Below are 20,640 nucleotides of genomic sequence, written 5' to 3'. Positions count from 1 at the left end.
TATGTAAAAATTGAAATACTAAAAAGGGTGACAGCTCTTAAGTGTCTTTCTGAGGACCTTGAGAAACACCCAGATGACCATCATAGCTGCCTGGCTTAGGTGGGTATAGTGCAAGTAAAGTGAGGTGAACCCTAGCACAGCCTTCATTTCTAGCTTATGCCAGCAGAGGGAGACCCTAAAACAGCACAGATTCACAAATCTAAATCTCTTTCTTTCTTTATCTTAAAATGATTTATTTTTATGTTCATTGATGTTTTGCCTGCACGTATGTCCATGTGAGGGTGTCAGATACTCTGGGACTGGAGTTACAGTTATAAGCTGCCATGTGGGTGCTGGGAATTGAACCTGGGTCCTTTGGAAGAGCAGACAGTGCTCTTAATCACTGAACCATCTCTCCAGCCCCAGTTTAAATTTCTTTAAGGTATTCTTTAAGGTAATGAATATTGAAGTGCTGTTAAAATTTTTGGCTATTTGTCATTTGCCTAAATTTTATTCAAATAACCAGGAGCAACATTAGGAAAATTACTCGTTCACAAGGTACATTGAGATGGTATTAAAGATTTTTAAATCCCAAAGAGAACATCACTCTGTATTGTTTGGGGTTGTCATCATAAAATATTACTGGTGTTTTGAGGCACAGTGAAGCTTCAGTTTAGGAAGTCTGTGGTTTGCAACTAGTCAAGAACCAAGGAAGGGCCTGAAGTTCTTGTCTTAGGACTGTGTGTTCTCCTGCAATCCATTGATTAGTTGTGACAGTTCCTACATACATTCCATTGATGAGTTGTAACAGTTCTTACCTATTAAGAAGTGGTTTGAAACTGAGTTTAAAAGTAGCCTTTTGGATATTTTCAGACTTCTGGGGATAAAGGCATCTAGGACCTTGAAAGATTACAAATTACACTCTTTTATGGGTATGTAGCAGAAGGAAGTGTGTGCTGAGCAAAACCCTCTATTCTGTGTTTGCTTGATTTAACAAGAATGCTAATAGATGTATGGAATTGAAACTGAAGTGGGTAGGAATGAAAGCATTGTTCTGTTATGAGGTATCCCTGATGTGTTTGTGATGTTGTCTTTAAGTGGCACAGTTCTATCCCAGTCTTAATTAAAGGCTAAATGATGTCAGTTTCTCCCAGAATACATTTACATGGAGGAGGGTAATCCTAAAGTCTAGACACAACTGTCCAGTCTTTCAATTTTGCAAAACATTATCATCTACAAAGTTTGTGGGTGACAATGAATAACTGAGTTACACACACACACACACACACACACACCAAAAAAACCAACCAAACAAAAAAACACCACCCTAGTAACAACACCCCATAGTGCTTTGAGTCAGCTTACATTGTGTTGGGCTGTGTTCATATGTGTGCAACCTTTGGGCTGTAGGTTGGAGACTACTCTGGTAGAGGTAATGAGTAAGATTACCTTCTTCTATTTAAAAATTTTGAATTATGTTTAGATTGATTACTTGAAATTTCTCTTGTTTTTAGCTTGGGGCTAGAGATAGGCATGTAAGTAGACCAAAGAAACTTTAATATTCTGTTCTTTGCTGCTTAACACCCTGTGCAACTTCCAGACACTCCTCAGAGTTTCAGAGACAGGATTCATAGCAAATAGCAGTGTGTTTCCAAAGGCCTATAATTGTATCTCTTGTAACTAAAATAACTACTCGTTCTTATTCCCTAGGTTCTGAAAGTGAATGCATTGGGCACTTTAAGTTAATATTTTCCCTGCTCCGAGTCCATGGAGCTGGTCAAGTGCAGCAGCTGGCTTTAGAGGTAAAACTGTTGTGTACTAAGCAAAATTGTATCTCCTATCATTTATTGTTGGTGTTCTGAGACTTGATTACTCATTATCTAAAGTTGATGGAAGTCTGTATCCTATGTTTATTTTGTTTATTAGGTCAAATTCATGTAGTTTTGAAGTTGAATTAATGTAATTATGAATATAACTTTAAAGAGCAAATGCTGGGCACTGTCATTCAGGGTGTTTCTGTCTGTGGTGGTTGGCATGCATCGGGCCCTGGGTGTAGTGTAGAGTACCGTGTTAGGGACTAGGCTTTACTGGAAAGCTTAGTAGCCACAGATCAGCAAGAAGAGAAGCCAGTTCCCTGTCTTGTTGCCCACAGAAAGACTATTATGACCAGGACACCTGAGGGTCAACCTTACCTCTTTCCCCTTAGTTGCTCACCCTCCTTGTAGACCTAGCACAAAATAACCATTTCAACAAGGCTGCAGACCCCTGGTGAAAGGTTATAGATGGTGTATCACAAGCCCTTAGGTGGTAAGGATCCCAGAGAAGTTGAAGGTCCTTTCTCAAAAAAAGAATGAAACCATTAGTCCCACAGGATCCTCACTGTTTTGGTTTCAGCTGTTGACAGAAGCAGGAAGTTCCCGATCATGGTCATGTATGTCCAGGCAACTCTGAGTGAGGAATTGCAGTCATCCTCAGAAAGCCCTGTCATTACAACACATGGTTTATTACCCAAAACACCACTTTCAACCTTGCCAGAGCGGGTACAGGAGTAGCTTTAAAAAATAAAAATAAAAATAAAACAATAGACACTGTGTAATGTGTCCTAAGATCTTTACCTTTCAGTTGATCATATTCTTAATAGGATAGTGATCATTAAGTTCATCAGAAAGCATTAACAAGCAGTTCTTTGCACTGAGAAACACGCTTTGCTATTTTCTTCCTTCAGAAATTTTGTAACTTTTTAATGGAGCATTATTGGATCTTGAATACAGTGTTATGGAATGCTGAACCTGGTTCAAGTGGCATCAGTCTCGCTATATACAACAGTGGCTAAACTTGAAGCAGCTTTTCTCTGAAAGAAAAGTACACCAGTTTTTATAATGGAGGTTAGAGCAGCCTGTTGTGTTAGCTACTTAGGAACATTTACTTCCTCCCAAAGCAAGAGAAAGCCATGGTGAAGACAGGTCCCCCTAACTGCCCCCATTGTGACCACAGTTACTGCACCACACCTGTGCCCACAGTTCTGGAAGGCATTCTGTGTCAGACAGATGGTCTCTCAGACAATCAAATTAGTAATAGCCAATCTTCTGAAATTAAACTCTTCTAAAAAGTGTTCTGTCTGCCAAATATTTTTTGTCACTTATAAAACCATCACTTCATTTAATTTAGGATCAAAATTATTTAATATCCTCTTGATTAATTTTCAGGTTGTGAATATAGTGACATCAAACCAAGACTGTGTCAATAATATTGCAGAATCCATGGTTTTGTCCAATTTGTTGGCTCTTCTACATTCATTGCCATCAAGTAGGTATATGCACAGATGGAATTTTGGAATCCACAGCATAATAGTTCATAGGGCACAGCAGATCACAGTTGATACAAAACTTGAGACATATCATTCATGTTGAGTTTTTGAATATTTAAAGTAGTACTCACCATATTAGATTTGTTTTTCTAATTATGTTTTGTATGAAATTATGATATTTCTTATATCAAAGTAGAAAGTTGGAGAGTGAGAGAAGTCTAAAACCAAAGGAAAATAACGTGGAAATGTCCATTTGTTGAGCATAGTGTAGGTATGAGTAACTAAAATATGCTGGTCTTCCATGATGTGTTATTATTGGAAGGTCTTGGGTATTAGAAAGTACACTTAAGGTAGTGGTGGTTGCTTTGCACTTATTCCTGTGCCTTTTATCTTTTATTGGTTTGATACTCATAGAGATTTACCACCAAGTTGACTGCAGTACGGCAGCCTGATCTGAATACAACCTGTACTGATGCATGTTCCTTGAAAGCAGTACAGTTGTCCACCATAATAGTTGTCATTGTACTGGTTCTAGCCTTAAGATTTGTTTTTTTGGGAGGAAGGTCATTGAAGTTTCAGCCAATTGTAGTATAGATTCAGTTACAAAAGAAATACTGAGATACATTAACTAGTCAACTTCACTAACTTCTGAATGTTGTATGGACCTTAATTCTACCTCTCTTCAGTCTTGAAAGAGAGGCCCTCTTTGATCATCTTGTGTTGTTTGCCATTTCTTCATATGTAATTAATTGAGTGGAGTTGTTTTTTCTTGAATAGTGTTTTCTTTTGAATAAATAACAAACTTGGAATAGTTTTTTAAAATGGCAGCACTCAGGATCGCTGTGAGTTCCAAGCTATCCAGGGTTACATTATGAGATCCCGTCTAAAAGAAAAAAGAAAAAAGAAAGAAAGAAAAGAAAAACAATAAAATGTCAACCTTCAGAAGCTATTTGCAGATTATTATTGTCATACCTACATGCTTAGGTGGCTTTTCCTTTTCTGTTTCAAGCTTGGTAAGACTTAATCCAAAACCAAATTTATTAGTGCTCGTTTATACAGTATAGCCATCACTTTACTCTTCCAAGTAAAGCAGCTGACATTTAGATACTTCAGCCGACTCTCGATGCTCAACAAGGAGCATTGTCATTTATCATTTTAGTCTCATCCCAGTGCCTGTCAGCCTGCCTCCTCTTTATCAACTCTTCATTCCTTTAGCCTCTTGTCTGTCATTCCCACTTGGCTCTGAAGGCATAAAGAGGCCGATCAGAACAGGCTGTGGCCAAGGAGTGCAACCCTGATTTACAGTTGTTCTTAACTCCTGGTTCCCTAAGATGGTAACAATGGATAGAAATCTTAGGTACCTAGTAAGGTGTCCTCTGGATGTTAGGAAGTGATGATTTGGGTCATGCAGGAAACAGTGAGGTAGGAAGATAGAATATAGCATAGTGGCTATGAGTGTGGACTTCAGAGGGAAGCAGATGTGGGTAGGAAAATGCCACTATACCATAGCTATACCACTAACTCACTATGAGACCTTGGGTTGGGTGGACCGGGTCTCATGGACCGGGTCTCAGCTTCATCACAGCACAGCCATAGCAGTGTTTGTCTTGCTGTTTATCATGAGGGTGACATGTCTCCATTGCTCTACAGGCCGTCAGCTTGTTCTGGAGACACTCTATGCTTTGGCATCAAATACAAAGATAATCAAAGAAGCCATGGCAAAGGGTATGTATATCCACAACTCTTTCTCATCCATCCAGCTCGTTGTGCTGTCATTTACCTTGAGCTGTTTTACAGTCTGTGATGTAGAATGCATCCAAGTGTTAGCAGTCTGAAAATTAAAACAGCTAACCAAGCATAAGTGGGTGATGACCCTGTTTCCCAGCTACACAGGGCTGAGTCAGGAGGATTGTTTGAGCCAAGGATTTTGGCTCAGTCTGGGCGAAATAGTAAGACTTCGTTGAAAGTCAGAGACAGAGAGAGATCAGAAGTATAAGATGTAGTGAGTTAAAATTAGGTGGAAAGTGAATAGAAACTCTGATGAGAAAAGTAGCTTTCTGAATATAAGCATTGATTATTATTATTTCCTTTCTTTCATAGGAGCTTTGATTTATTTATTGGATATGTTTTGCAATTCAACACATCCACAGGTTCGATCCCAGACAGCAGAACTTTTTGCTAAAATGACAGCAGATAAACTAATAGGTCCAAAGGTAAGCACAAAATATCAGTTACTCTAGTAATTATTTCATGACATTTGCTTTCAAGTCTGTCTGGGATGACAAGGACAGGAAGTGCTTTTCTGTGGAAGCTGATGTTATGCTGAAACTCAGAAGGCTCAAGAAAGTAGAGCAAAGTGATTGCTGCTTATCTCTCTTGAAGAGAAGGCAGGGTTAGGGAGATGGTTCAGTGGCCACGGGTGCCATTTGATTCAAGACCTGAGTTTGAATCCCCAAAACCATGATAAAAAGAAGTGTATAGCCTTGTGTGCCTGTAAACCCAGCGTGGGGAGCAGGGAGGAGGTCTCACAAATGCTCAGCTGGCCCATTGTAATAGCGAAGCAGCCTAGAAGCAGCACTGTTGCAGTGAAGTGTTGATGTGCTGCAGATGGTATAGTAGGCCAGGCCACTGTCCAGCCCCGCCCCGGACAGCTGTGGAGCATAGGCATGGCATATGGCAAATTCTTTGAGTTGTCTGGTGTGTAACTGTCATTGCTTTAGTTCATTGGCTGTTAGAAGTTGAAGCTAAGCCAACTGTGGTGGTACTCTACTTTAATCCCAGCACTAGGGTGGCAGTGGCAGGTGGATCGCTGTGAGAGGCCAGCCTGGTCTAGAGAGAGTTCCAGGACAGCCAATGCTACATAGAGAAACCTTGTCCAAAAAACTAAATATAAAGAAGAAGTTGAAGCTGAATCTATGACAAGTACTTGTACAGAGCTTTCGTGTGTGCACATATCTGTGTTGTGTGGTGTGTGTATATGTGTACTAACTTCATGTATAAGTCATAGAATAAGCATCTCTGTATGTCAGGAGCCAAGAAACTATCTAGCAAGTGAAGTTTCCACCAGATTTGAGCACAGTTTGACATGGAAGGAAAAGGTGTCTTCCCAGCCCTCATTTTCCCTTTGCCCTTGTGCTGCCCCGTAATTTTCATGTGTATTATGTGCTGGATCTTCATATGTGTGTGTGTGTGTGTGTGTGTGTGTGTGTGTGTGTGTGTGTGTGTGTAGGGGGTGGGGTTTGTGCTTGGGACATCTTCCTCTGTCCCTGAGCTGACCCCAGCCCCTGTATTTCAAAGCTATCATTAAAGTCCTTTTTAGACATACAGTGTGCCCTAAAACACAATGGAGCAGAACAAATGTACTGCTGTAGGGCATAGAGATGCAATGTGAAAAAGATAGTTTGTGGGAGTATAGAGGCAGAGAAAATGGGAAACTGGCCAACTAGTGCTTGTACTGCACATACCAGAACCTCTACAGAGCATTCTGGAAACCACAGGAGGGCTTCTCGGTTTTTTTCCTAGGTGGATATGTTGGTTGGTTGGTTGGTTGGTTGGTTGGTTGGTTGGTTGGTTGGTTGGTTGGTTGGTTGGTTGGTCGGTTGGTCGGTTGGTCAGTTGGTCTGTCTGTCTGTCTGTCTGTCTGTCTTTCTGTTTGGAACAGTGTCTCACACTGTAGCTCAGGCTGGCTATATAGCCTAAGGCTGCCTTGAACTCATGTTGGTCCCCTGGCCTCAGCTTTGTGAGTGCTGGAATGGCAGGCAGGAAGTACCACTTCCAGTTTGAGTTTTTTCAGGGTTCTTAACTGTAAGGAGCAGAGAAGTACCTAGAAAGCTAAGTTTGGCAGGCCATGAACTTGTAAAATTACTTTTTCATTAATCCAGATTTATCTCTTCTCAGTCTTTTAAGCAACTGTTATTATATCTCACCCATATCACAGACTGCACTGTTGTTCTGTCTTAGGAAACTTGGAAGAACAAGTCAAATATTGAGATGTTTCCAGCAGCCCTTAAAACTCTGTACTTCCTCCCCTAGGTTCGAATCACATTAATGAAATTTCTACCTAGTGTGTTCATGGATGCCATGAGAGACAACCCTGAAGCTGCTGTGCATATATTTGAGGGAACTCATGAAAATCCAGAGCTGATCTGGAATGACAGTTCCAGAGATAAAGTGTCTACAACTGTGAGAGAGATGATGCTAGAGTAAGTAAAGATGGGAGTCCCAGGGATGGGCGTGGCCCTGCTCTGCCTGTCCCCTCATTTGACTAATGTCTGGTATCCTTACCCTCTTTTTTTCCCCTCAAGGCACTTTAAAAACCAACGGGATAACCCTGATGTGAACTGGAAGGTAAACTATACTTTTATTTTCTAGGGTTTTTGTTTTGTTTTGTTTTGTTTTTTTTAATTCCTGTTGAGTGGGTTTGTCAGCATTGTAGCTATCGATTACTCTCTTATTAAGGCATGTGGGTATGCTCATGGAAAGCCAGGCTTCAAACAGACATAAAAGTTGTAGTACTTACACAAGAACTAAATGACGATGACATGTTTTGTAGGCTCCATTAAGAGGATATCTCAATTACTATAATTTTATCGTGTATACAGCAGTTGTTACTAACAGCTATCTTTGCACTAGTTTATGGTGTGCAGATTTCATTATTGGTCTTACCTTTCCTGCTTCACAGAGGAATGGTAATGTGAGATGACTCACCCGTGATTCCTTCCCCTCTCTTTAAAGTTGCCTGAAGATTTTGCTGTGGTATTTGGAGAAGCAGAGGGTGAACTCGCTGTTGGAGGAGTTTTCTTGAGAATCTTCATTGCACAGCCAGCTTGGGTGCTGAGAAAACCCAGAGAATTTCTTATAGCACTGTTAGAAAAATTAACTGAACTCCTGGAGAAGAACAATCCACATGTAAGCTTCAGTCACCAATGAAACACTTTAGAGAGTTTGCTGAATATACCAGTTACATTTCCCTCAAAACCTCATCCTCACTGACCAGGGAGAATCGGCTGCTTTTTGGGTAGCAGCTCCAGGACTGGAATCTGTAGTGGTAGAGTGCTTACATAGCATGTGCATGGCTCAGACTTTGATCTCCAGCACTGCATGAAAATAAAATCTCAGAATAGAAGCTGCATTGGAGTTCTTTTGGATTCTTGCAGTGGTCTCACAGTAGCGTGTGTGTAACCCTGTCTTAAATTGTCACATAGTTATTTAGGAATTATCTTTTACCTCTGCCATAAAAACACAGTATACCTGGCTCAGTGAGGGCTGCAATGGCTCATTCTTAGGTCCTTAGGTTTGTGCCTTGTATCAAAGGAAAAGAAAGTGTGCTGTTCTGTTAGGATGTGGGAATTGAATTTCAGGTGTCAGCACTTGGAACTTTGGATTCCTAATTTTGAACAACCAATGTTGTAAGGTTTTGGATCCCTGGTTTTGAACAATAATGTTGTAAGGCTGTTTAAGAACTTGTCAGTGCTTTACAGTTTGTGTGTTTGTTCCTCCCAGGGAGAGACTCTGGAAACCCTGACGATGGCCACGGTTTGTCTCTTCAGTGCACAGCCTCAGTTGGCAGATCAAGTCCCACCATTGGGCCATCTTCCCAAAGTTCTCCAGGCGATGAATCACAGAAACAATGCCATCCCTAAGAGTGCTATTCGGGTTATCCATGCCCTGTCTGACAATGAGGTATTAATGAGTCCACTCGGGAGCCCAGAGCTCCAAAGTTTATCTGAGTGTCAGGCCCCACCTACTGTGTGCCTTTCTCTATCAGTTTCAGTGATTAGTAGAGATGGAACTTATTCCCTCTTAAACAGAAAAGTGGGTTTTAAATTGCAGTGTGTTGCTGTGGAACTTTCTTTGCTGTGTATAGCATTCTGCTCTACAAGTATCTTTGTCTTCCGGGCTTTTAGCTGTGTGTTCGAGCCATGGCATCTTTGGAGACCATTGGTCCACTGATGAATGGAATGAAAAAGCGAGCAGATACTGTTGGTCTGGCCTGTGAAGCAATTAACCGAATGTTCCAGAAGGAGCAGAATGAGTTAGTAGCACAGGTAAGTGACTTTCTGTGAGCATTGTTTTGGGAAAGCAGATATTCTGTGGCTGAGGCCTTAGGACTTTGTGGATGCCCACTTTACGTTTTGTATACACAGAAAAGTTAAAGTCTCACCAACTTTTTTTTTTTTTTTTTTTTTGGCATTCATCCTTAACTTCTTTGTAAAAATTACTTCATCCTCTTTGGGTTCTGTTCATTCATTCCTTGTTTCTTTCTTTAGAATCATGTTGAGATTTGTATTCTTTCCACAGAGGCCATTTACCTAGGAGAAATCAGACTTGGTAGATATTGCTGTACAAAGACACTGAAGGAAAAAAGTAAACTCAAGCAAAAGCAAGCTTTCTTGTTCGGAGTACAAATACTACATAGCCATACCTGTGTGGCAATCATGCACCTGGAAGCGTAGGATGGAGTTGTATTGGTTACAGGTGGAAAGGTTAGGTTTGTGGGTCTGTTGTACTGAGATGACTGCAGCTGTGTGCCACATATAAGAATAAATTTAAATATCCTCATCATAAAAGATACTTGGAGCCATAATCTTGTTCATTAGCTTGGTATTTTACATTGTCTTAGTTAGGGTTTCTGTTGCTGTGAAGAGACATCATGACTACAGAAACTCTTACAAAGGAAAACATTTAATTGGGGCTGTCTTACAGTTCAGAGGTTTAATCCATTATTATCTTGGTGCTGAAGAAAGAGCTAAGAGTTCTACATCTTGATCCACAGGCAACAGGAAGTAAACTATGTCACACTGAGTATAGCTTGAGCATAGGAGACTTCAAAGCCCACCACCTTGGTGACACACTTCCTCTGACAAGGCCACATCTACTCCAGCAAAGCTATACCTCCTAGTAGTGTCACTCCCATTTTCTTTTAAGCCACCATACATTGAACAGATACACCATCACAACACTTTGTATCCCATAAAAAATTATAAAAATAAAAATAATAATAAAAAAAAAACTCAGTTACCTTTCATCTTCAAACCTTTTGTTGGCAAACCCTGCCAGATGACAGAGTGACATCAGCTGTCTTTAAACTGAAGACAAACCCCTACATCTGTGCCTGGGCATCTGCTTCTCCTGACCTCTCCCTCCACCCTCCACCCCTGTAAACAGGCAGAGGTACAAAGTAGGCATAGAGCAGGTTGTGAGTCTGAGCTGACTGATGTAAGCTGGTCCACCTCAGATGACTCTGTGTCCCAGGCCAAAAGTTGCCTTCTCATCTGAAGTGCCTGTAACATCAGGTTCATCTCACTGGGTTGTGAGGAGGAAAGGATGTACACATCTCATGTTATTTCCACCTCCTTGAATTCTGTGAAAAGATACCATGTTAAATTTAGCTCTCTCAGGCTGCTAACTAAATGATGACTGCAGAGAGGGGTGTTGTAGGAAGATAGAAAAGGTAGCAAAGTCCTTCAAGGCTGCTGCCTGTTAGTGACACCTTTAGTGTAGGCAGCCCTGCTACAGTGGCTCAAGGCTTGGTTTTGTCCCTCCTGGGTCCAGATGCAGGTTCCATTATGCCCAGCTCTGTGGTATACACTTGTTTCTTTCCCCTGTGTACACTGATTTTCTTATCTGAAATAATAATTGTGTCTTCATTCAGTGATAGGAAGATTGCATAACTGATCCATAGTATTTAGAACAGTTGATAGAACCGAATAAAAATCACTTTATATAAGAATGCTGTTTCTATTTGATACTAAAATAAAAACCTGCATCTGCATTGAAATGCTAAAAACTGGTTGCCTTACTTACTGTAGATATGATCTTGGTGGTGAAATTACATCTTCAGTAGTTGATAAACGTTTTCTTCATTGTGCTCATCTAAGTGCATGCTTCTTTCCAGGCTCTGAAAGCAGAGTTGGTCCCATACCTCTTAAAGTTGCTTGAAGGTGTAGGCCTTGAAAACATAGACAGTCCTGCTGCCACTAAGGCCCAGATTGTTAAAGCTCTCAAGGCAATGACTCGAAGTCTGCAGTTTGGAGAACAGGTGAGTCTACAAGAAGTACTTTTTGTGTTCTTGACTAAGAAGTATGTTCAAGGTCAGGGTCTTGGCTGTGGGTGATCAGGAACCTGTCTTTGAGTCTACTTACAGAGGTGGTATAACTGCACAGAGGGATAACTATCTGCTGGGGCTCACTAACCTTTTCCCACGTGGAGTCCAGGATCCCACTAGGGGATGGTGCCATACACAGTGAACTTCCCACACCAGTTACGGCATCCAAGGCAGTTTTCCACAGACATGTCCAGTAGCCCGTCACCAGGTGATTCTAGATTCTGTTAAATTGATAGTTAACACTGTCCATTTAAACTCCAGCCCTTGCCAACTTGCTGTGCAGACACATCACCATCATCAATCATCATCATTAGTAGTAGTAGTTTTTTTAAGACTGGGTTTCTCTGTGTAGCTTTGGAGCCTATCCTGGCACTCGCTCTGTAGAACAGGCTGGCCTCAAACTCCCAGAGATCCTCCTGCCTCTGCTTCCCGAGGGCTGGGATTAAAGGCACGCGCCACCAACGCCCAGCAAAACATTATTTTTTAAGGCATAATCTTCCACCGATTATCCTCGGAGATTCGTGACCATTTTATTACATGAAACACACTCAGTCAAACTTTTTAAAGTCCCCATGGTCATCAACAGTTTTGACACTTTAGAATTCTAAAGTGCCTTACCTGTGTGTTTCTCGAAAAGTAAAACCCAGTTACATGTATATGCCACAAAAGTGAGCTTATGTAGCCCCACCCCCTATACCTGCAGCTTTCCCATGGATCCAGGGCCTCCACTGCAACTTAGGTTCTGTTCTCATAGCCCCATGCAGTGGCTTCCCAGGGACTCTGCAGGAACTTCCCCCTAAGGACCTAGTCTGGCTTCAAGTGCTCTTGTGACCTCTGTAAATCTTGTTTCTTTCATGTCTTAAAAGCCATGGATGATGTTGCCAGGTTCTGCCACCAGCTCAGGAGGGTCCCACCCCCAGGAACACAGCTGCAGTGACTTCTGTTTTGACCCTGTGTGTTAGCACTTCCTAGTGGTTGTTTTTTGAGGAACAGGAAAATCCTTTAGTGTAGGCTCCCTTCCTTTAAATCAATCTGGAACCTCTTAGATAGACCTCTGGGGCTGGGGAGGGGTTCTCTAGTCCCAGTGCAGTAAGGCACTAACCTCTTTAGCATCAGCCTGAATGTTCCCCTGTTTTGGAGTTTCCTCTGCCATACAAATAAGTTTATTATCTTCAAACTAAATTTCACCCAAGTTCTCAGTCTGTGGGCAGAATTAGGCCAGATTCTTGGCCAAACATCACACAAATGCCCTCTAGCCCAGTCCCCAGAGAGACCTTCTCTCCAAGAAACTCATGAACTGGACTCTGACTGTACTAATTTCTCTCAGCATTCTTGTCTTCCAGAATATCCCATTATGCTCTCTTTTCAGGAGTCAAGGGTTTTCTAATCCAAACTCCCAGACTCTTCAGATTTCTCCTGCAAGCCATTTCCAAAGGCCTGAGGTCCACATGCTCAGAGCAGATATTCCTGCCTCAATTAAGGCAATTTAGGCAGTCCCTCACAGTCAGAACCAGCTATTCTACATCAGTGGTTCGCAGCCTGTGGATCACATCCATTATTCCAATGGAAATCCATAGGAACTCCAACCATAAATTTATTCTTGTTGCTACTTCATAACAGTAGTTTTGCTACTGAGCAGCATCTCAGTTCCTAAGACCACAAGAAGAATGTGTTTACCCATGGCCACATATGTTGCTTCAGTCATTAGCTGGTATGCCTCTGGGTGTTCTGAACAGCAAGCAGAGGCTCCCTGTGGGCCACCTGTCTTCCACCCAACCTTCATTAGCATTTCTAGGGATGAAATTAGCCAAGTGGCCTTGACACCCACCTTCTACTCCCAGAGAAGGGGAAAAAAGAGAGCAGTACCTCCTAAAAAAAAACGAGAACTCTTCCATCCCCATCTCAACTCCCCATTCACTGCTGCTCCTGCCCAGGCTGGAATGGAGCCTGCCCTGATTCATGAAGAGCTCCGCTTCAGTGTCTACACTGGACTGTGAGACTCCGGGATCCTCTGACTTGTGTCCTTCAGGTCTGCACCTAAGAGGTGCTCAGAAAGTACTTCTGTTTTCTGCACACTTCCATCTTCAGCTCAGTCTAGTAAACATTCACACAGTAATTCTGTTGTTTGTGTGCATTTCGTAGAATGTTTGCCCGTTTTACATGTGATACTCTGATGTTTTGTCTGTTCACTTATTTCCTCATGTGTGTTGTTTGTGATCTTCTCACAAGACACAACACATCCTTTGAAGGGTAAAGTTGTCATAACTCCAGTTTTCAGCATCTTTCTCCCAGCTCTTTCTAGGTCTGGTTCAGTGAGATGTGCCCAGCACAGGGAGTCAGTATGTGATGGACACCAGTTGCTAGTCCTTTCCCAGTGGCCTTCTGCCTTCAGAAGTTGTTTTTCCTGCCTGGTTCCAGTCTTCCCATGACTAGTCCTTGACATAATCATGCTAAGTAGGGGGTTGCTTTACTTCCGCAGGTGAATGAAATCCTCTCCCGCTCTTCAGTCTGGAGTGCCTTCAAAGACCAGAAACATGACTTGTTCATTTCTGACTCTCAAACAGCAGGATACCTCACAGGTAAGTCAGACCCTGAGATGCCTGACAGAAGCCACAAGCCCGCTTCCTGCCTTGACCGGACTTAAAATAGCATTCCTCTTGTCACCTAGGCATCTGCTACCATTTTGAGGGTGCTGTGAGCATGTCATAAGCATCTGTCCTAACCTTGGACAGCCTATGGAGTGTGATGTTGGATGTTTATGACAAAAACACGCACTTTGCCTAGTTGTGGTTGGGTATGTTAGCAGCAGGCAGGTTAGATGTGCAGTATGTCTGTGCTTAAGTGACTTGAATGTGTGAAAAGAATGTATCAGAAGCCTTGTGCCCTTTCTGTCTAAACAGAATGAGGTTCAAATAGAAATAGTTGTGTATAGATTTTTTTCTTAAAAGTTCACAGTATAGGTTTGCTACCTATCTTTCCGATGGGGAAATATGCCAGTGCTGTTACAAATAAGACTGCCAAGGGCTCAGAAGATACACACTACATGACGCTCAGAATGTGCTCATGTGACATACCACTGTATGGTATTTAAAACCATAGTTGGCTTGCTCTGAGTAACAGCAGCACTCAGTTGCTGTACTAAAGGTCAAGCACTTCCCCTCTTCTGAAGATCTTCAATGTGGATTTTGCCTTGTGAATAGGAGATCACTCTTGGCACCTGCCTGAAATGGTAGCATATTGTATAGATAGCAGCCCCGCATGACCTTCTAGCCAGAGCTGATGGAGATAGAGGAAAATGTTGACAGACAGTCCCAGACAGATCCATTGTTTTAATAATCTTGATTGCTCTCATCAAGGTCTGTAAGAATCATAAAGACTTGATTCTCAAATTTTCAGATCCAGGGGATTCAGAGAACGGTTTCCCCGCTCTCAATTTTCAACTTGGTCACGACACTATTGTTTCCCCTTCCTGTGGTGGTGACTTAAATATCAGGTGGCTCCTGTATCATTTAGTATCAGACACTCTTCATATTGTTTGCAATAGAACCCTAAATCTATAAGCATCTGGACTCTGCTATTGGTCCTGTGGGTTGTTTCTTCCTCCTGTTTTCTGTGGAGAGAGGTAGAACGTGGTGTTGGTCCACCCCGCACCTTCCTCTCTCAGTTAAAACTGCTTGTCTAGGTAAGAGTGTATTTGTGTCCACCAAAAGCCTCCTCAGAGTGTTTGTGAAAGGTGACAGGTCACATTTTCATGGCATCACTTTTGGTATAAATTCACTACAGTTGGGGAGTGGGGCCTAGTTTTCTTAGTAAAGAATGAAGTAGATGAAGGACTGGTGCCTTGCAGGTCAGGAGCTGTTCCTCAGGAGCCTCCCATGATGCTTCTGTTCCCCATGTACCCAGCATTCATCACGTTCAAGTAAAAGCTCCAGGTGTCCCTGACACCAATGCTCTAGCCAGGGCTCTGGGATTAGATGAGGTAACAGTTTCTCGTAAAGACCTGGAGTTCCTGAGGATCTCACCCCATCCTGAGACCCTAATTACTGTGCTGCTCACCAGCACCTACATTTCATAGTATGATACTGGAGGTGGGGAGGGTGTGCAGGAAGGAAGAGGAGTCTTTGTCTATACTTTCACCCATATCCCTGGGATGAATGGGGCCTCTTAAGAAGCAGCATGACATTGACAAATGTCTGGACAGGCACAGCCAAGTAGCAGTGGTGAAACACCCCATCCCCTCCCTTGGAAAGAGCTGGAACTTGTGCTGAGTGCTGAAGCCTGCAAGCAGGTCTGTACTGGACAGGCTGGGCTGTGAGCCACACTTGCCTTAGGTCTGCTCCATTCCTGGCACTTCATCAGACTGGAACATTGTCTCTTGAGATGTTACTTAGAAGGATTTTCCCACTGATTTTAATCCACTCCCTTGAAAGACTTTGAACCTTTGCTTCAAAGGTTTCACTTCTGACAAAGGGTCCCCTGCAGTTGAGGGGACGCTTCCTCACCACCCAGGCTCCCAAATGCTTTTTGTATGTTGTGTTTAATCAGAATTTAATTAAAACCCAATCTTCATATGGTACAGACTGTACCCAGCTCTTCTCAAGTTCACAAGTGAACTAAGATGCTATGAGAAAACACACCCCAAACCTTTCTAAGTGAAGTATTTGAATGTATTTGGCAGTTATATGTGGATATTGTTTAAGAGACAGGGAAATAGATGTTTTCTGAGGAGAAAGTTGTTTCAAAGTAAACTACAAATAAAGGTAGCTTTTCTTCTCCCTGAATGCTGAGCAAATGCCAGTTGGTCCGTACTCAAGATGTGCAAGTCCTGAGTCCGGTTAATTAGGGTTGGTCCCCATTTCCACAGTCCTCTCCTGGCATACTGTTTTCATTCTGTGATACCTGTTTCTTTAAGAATGCCTCTCCTGGAGTCTTCTGTGATGTAGGTACACTGTGCTGTTACTTACACTTTTTGTACATTCAAGACTGCTAAGTGCCAGCCGGCTCAGACCCCTCTAAAATTCATTTTTGTAGTGGGATTTTTCAAGTATTTAACCTAGGAAATCAGTAATGAAGGAATGCAGCAGAGGCAAAGTGTCAGTGCTTTTAGGAGTCTCTCTTGGAGATGGAGAACTTTCCATGACAAGTATGTCCATTCAGTGAGCTCCCTGTTCACTTGGGTCTTATTGCCCTGAAGTCTGACACACTTTGCTAATGTCCCATGTGCCCTGGAACCTCTGCTGTTTCCCCATACACCTGCTGTGACTGGTTCTGAGACTCAGGCAGCTCTTCAGCCCAAGGAAGCCTACCGCATTCTTAAGAGAACCCAGAGGCACAAAAAGTGGGAGAGTACTAAGACTTGCTAGGGCTCGGTTTACTTTCCCTGCGGAGACAAATGTTGGGAGTAGACTTAGGCTTCTCTATAAGCCCATCATTTCACAACTTTGATTTTGCTCTAGAAGTTCCAAATTTTTTTCAGTTCAGATGAAGCAGTTTCATGCAGCTGTAAAGTTTCCATTTGTATGACTATGGTGATGAGCAAGTGTGATCACGGTATCCCAGCACTCCATCACCCTCTTGAGTTTACCCAGGATTCCTTGGTGACTTCGGTGTTGCCTGCTTTTGTATATAGTATAGTCTTCATGGTTTGATATCATAACCTCCTACTTTGATACGAATCAAATTGAGCCCACGTCTTAGTCTGTTTTCAGATTGCCATGATAAAATATCCTGACAAAAGCAATTGAAAGGAGAAAGGGTTTATTTTGTTGTTCAAGACACAGTACGTCATGGTGGAGAAGTCAAGGCAGTGGAAGCCTGAAGGCAGCTGGTCACACGATCCACAGTCAGCAGAGGCAGATGAGTCTGTGCGTGCTCGTGCTCGAGCACAGCTCTATCTTACGTATCCAGGATCCCCTGCTACGGGAGTGGTGCCACCCATGTGGACAGGCCTCCCACCTCAATTAACATAATTGAGACAGTCCCCCACAGGCATGCTCAGGCTTGTCTACGAGCAACTACCATAGGCCACAGCCTGAATTGTTAGGAACCACACCCCTCTGTAGTGTTTGTGGTTTTGCTCATCTGGGCCTACCTGCTAGTCCTGTGGTAACCTGGAATTGAGAGCAATATGGTACTTTGTCTCTGAGCTGCACTGGTGGACTGGTTTGGTTTTTTGGTTTTCTTTTTCCTGTGCAGTCTGTGGGATGTCTGGTTTGATGATTGGCAGAAGGTGAGAGTTGATGGTGTAGGCCCCTCAGACCTAAAGAAGGGAAAATCCTTTTTGTAAGTGTTAAGGTAAATGGCTCCAAGTGCCCAGGCACTGTGGTTAGCTTTAGTCCCCACTCATGCAGAGTCACCCTTGGCCTCGCTAGCACATGCACAGGTGTGTGACAGCTGTTTCCCATCTAAATGAGGTGCTCAGAAGGTGAGAAGTGAGATGAGGTGACTGATGGCCATTGTCCTCCGTCTGTCCTGTTGCCTTAGCTGCATCATTGCTCTGCTGTGTGCACTTCCTCACGACTCCCTTGCTGCTTACATTTCTTTTTTTCCTCCCAGGTGTCTCTCCTTCCCTTCTAACTGGCAGCAGCCCCCTTCACCTCAGGAGTGGGCTTTAGAACCACTCTGCCAGGCAGCTTGCTAACTTCTGTGTAGCTCTCTGAAGCAGGTAGAGAAACCTTTTGCACAATGCATGTTGCTCGCACTGCCTTTCCCTCCCTAACCCTCCAGTGTACACATTTGCCTTGTTTCCTCAGCTAAGCACCACCCTGTACTGGGCTACACCAGTTTTTCTTGCAAGCGCTTGTTCCATTGTGTGATGCTTCTGAGATGTATACGCAAATGTTCTCGGTGCTCAAAGTCAGCTCCAGAGGCCAAAGCAAGTGCTCCTAGGACTGCTGACAAGTTTCCACGTGCCACCTTTTCATGACAGAGATAGACTTTCAGTCACATAACACATGAGGCCACAGCTAAAATGCTCATGCCTTCTTTGGAGCATTCTTCTGACCTATGAGATGGATGTCCAGAACCTTCCTCTGCAAAGAGACCTTACTTAGTGAGCTGTGTTCACTGGGTGTTGCTTATTAAAGTGACCTTTCTTTGCACCAAGTGAAAACAGGTTAACTGGAATGTTCTCAGCAGCTGCTTATGTCAAATCCAGTCATGCATCACTTTCAGATGGGCTGAAAGGGGCGGGGGAGTCCTTTGTTTGTTCCATTTTTTCCATGTAACATAGCTCTTTACGTACCCTGGATTTTTTTTTTTTTTTTTAACAAGATTGAACTTCCCTGGTGTGAAAAGAGGGGAAACTCCCTGTTTCTACACCAGTGTTACTGCATGAATTTTTAAATTATTTCTGATTGTATCATATAAGAGCAAGCCATGAACATAGTGCTAATGTCATTTCATTCTCCCAGTTTCCCTGTGTCCATACGACTGATGCAGAAAGTGCCTGCTTTCCGTTCTCTCTTGCAGGCCCTGGAGTTGCTGGCTACCTTACTGCAGGTACATCTTCATCGGCCATGTCTAACCTTCCGCCTCCTGTAGACCATGAGGCAGGGGACCTTGGCTATCAAACTTGAAACACTCAGAGACAATAAATGCTGAAAGGCCAGTGCTGCGTCCACATTCCTCCAGCCAACATGTTGAAACAGACTCCTGCTGCCTTTCTCCTGGTTTCATGACAGTGTTATTCCTTTTTCTATAGATATATTTTTATTTAGGAAGAGAGTCAGTGATTCTGGAGTATCATGTTTTGAGAAAGCACTCTGGGTCAGCCTCCATGGGTACACAAGAATTTCTTTTTCTTGATGTATGTAAGCACATTTTGTTCCTTTATATCTGTTTACAAGACTGTGAATCAAAAAGACATACTTTCTTCCTAGTTTTTATAATGTTTGTTTGTTTGTTTGTTTTTAATTACTGTGACTGTGGAGTTAAGCTGCAGTCTACAGATATTGGGCTAAATCTTATCCCCAGAAAAGGGCACTTCCTTTTCCTGCACCGAATCTCCACGGCCGTCTTCCTCTCGTCGTCAGACATTAGATTTCTGTCCCTCCACCTGTGACCAGATCCTCAATCATTAACTAACTCTCTGAGAGCTCGGTGCACAATGGTGTGTATGACAGGCTTCATCAAACTGAACGACAAGGAGCTTGTGCAAAAAATTAAAACTAAAATGGATGTCAAGATGTTATGTAAGAGATTAGTGTAATTGTGAAATGTTCTATACATTATCAAATATATAAAGCTTTCTATATTGAATGTACATTATACAGATCATTCATATGTGTACATAAAATTTTAAAAATAAAGGGAATTGACTGCTTTGTTAATGAGATATGTTTGTTCTATAATTTTACCCCTTGAATGGTGTCTTACATGTTCATTTTTGTGGGTAATGGAGCAGTAGGAGACAGTCTCACCCCCTCATGCTCATATGCACAGCTGTGTTCACCTCTGTTCATTCCCAGTCAGAAACAGAAAGGATGGTTATTTTTTTATGTCAAGATCCACAAGTTGAGGACCACTGCTACTGCTCTATTTGCTTCCTAAAAAATACATGGTAGGAATCTAAATGGGGCCAACAAATAATAGAGGAGACAAATCCACAATTAGATACTTTATACCACCAAGTGAAACCTCCAGTGCCAGGAAAGGATTACATCTTGTTCAGTTGTTGGCTAAAGGGACCCTGTAAAAACCCTCAAATGTCACAGGTTATTGGTTGTTCTCCACAACCTGATAAGGCCCAGCTACTGAAGACAACACTTATGCCATCGAACATGGAGAAGTTGCTTGGTGGCAAACTAGAAGTTTTACCCCCGCTGACTAATGTTCATAGTGCTAGAAGGTAATCCTCAATATTACCCAGCCACGAACCCTAGAACCTACAACCGAGACTTGCCTGCAAGATATACTCGTGCAGTAATGGCACAAATGTTACAAAAGGAACCAACCAATTTTGCTTGTGTAAAAGCCCACCCTGTGAGATGGAACCCATGTCTGACACCGCTGAAGTGACTAAGAACCTGAGACTAGATAGGTCATAGTCTCTAGGGGAATACCTAATATTATTCTGCTAAAGGAACGCACCAATAAAATGAATTCTAATAACATCCCGCTATACCCTAGATCAGTACCTCTCTCAGCCCTCATCAGATAAGCCTCTTCTTGTAGTAGATAGGAATTAACACAGAGATCCATAACTGGCCAATGTGGAGAGAGAAACTTTGGAGTCCTAAAATGTGTG

The 20,640-nt window shown here is 42.5% G+C and overlaps 1 protein-coding gene across 2 annotated transcripts in view; it reads left to right on the top strand.

Moving 5' to 3' along the window:
- Positions 1-19,728, top strand: part of Dnajc13 (DnaJ heat shock protein family (Hsp40) member C13) — a 106,040-nt gene extending 86,312 nt beyond the window's left edge. For both annotated transcript variants that reach the window (XM_027414353.2, XM_035443910.1), the window contains exons 45-56: positions 1,690-1,781; positions 3,186-3,285; positions 4,937-5,011; positions 5,387-5,499; positions 7,319-7,488; positions 7,591-7,633; positions 8,021-8,194; positions 8,789-8,968; positions 9,193-9,333; positions 11,184-11,327; positions 13,873-13,972; positions 18,864-19,728. In XM_027414353.2, coding sequence (XP_027270154.1) covers positions 1,690-1,781; positions 3,186-3,285; positions 4,937-5,011; positions 5,387-5,499; positions 7,319-7,488; positions 7,591-7,633; positions 8,021-8,194; positions 8,789-8,968; positions 9,193-9,333; positions 11,184-11,327; positions 13,873-13,972; positions 18,864-18,970 — 1,439 coding nt within the window. In that variant the 3' untranslated portion in view covers positions 18,971-19,728. The remainder of the gene's footprint in view (positions 1-1,689; positions 1,782-3,185; positions 3,286-4,936; positions 5,012-5,386; positions 5,500-7,318; positions 7,489-7,590; positions 7,634-8,020; positions 8,195-8,788; positions 8,969-9,192; positions 9,334-11,183; positions 11,328-13,872; positions 13,973-18,863) is intronic.
- Positions 19,729-20,640: the final 912 nt, after the last annotated feature.

This window comes from Cricetulus griseus, chromosome 4, assembly GCF_003668045.3.
Source record: "Cricetulus griseus strain 17A/GY chromosome 4, alternate assembly CriGri-PICRH-1.0, whole genome shotgun sequence".
Lineage (NCBI taxonomy): Eukaryota > Metazoa > Chordata > Mammalia > Rodentia > Cricetidae > Cricetulus > Cricetulus griseus.
Note: the sequence above shows the minus strand (reverse complement) of the source record. Positions and strands in the feature narration are given on the sequence as shown.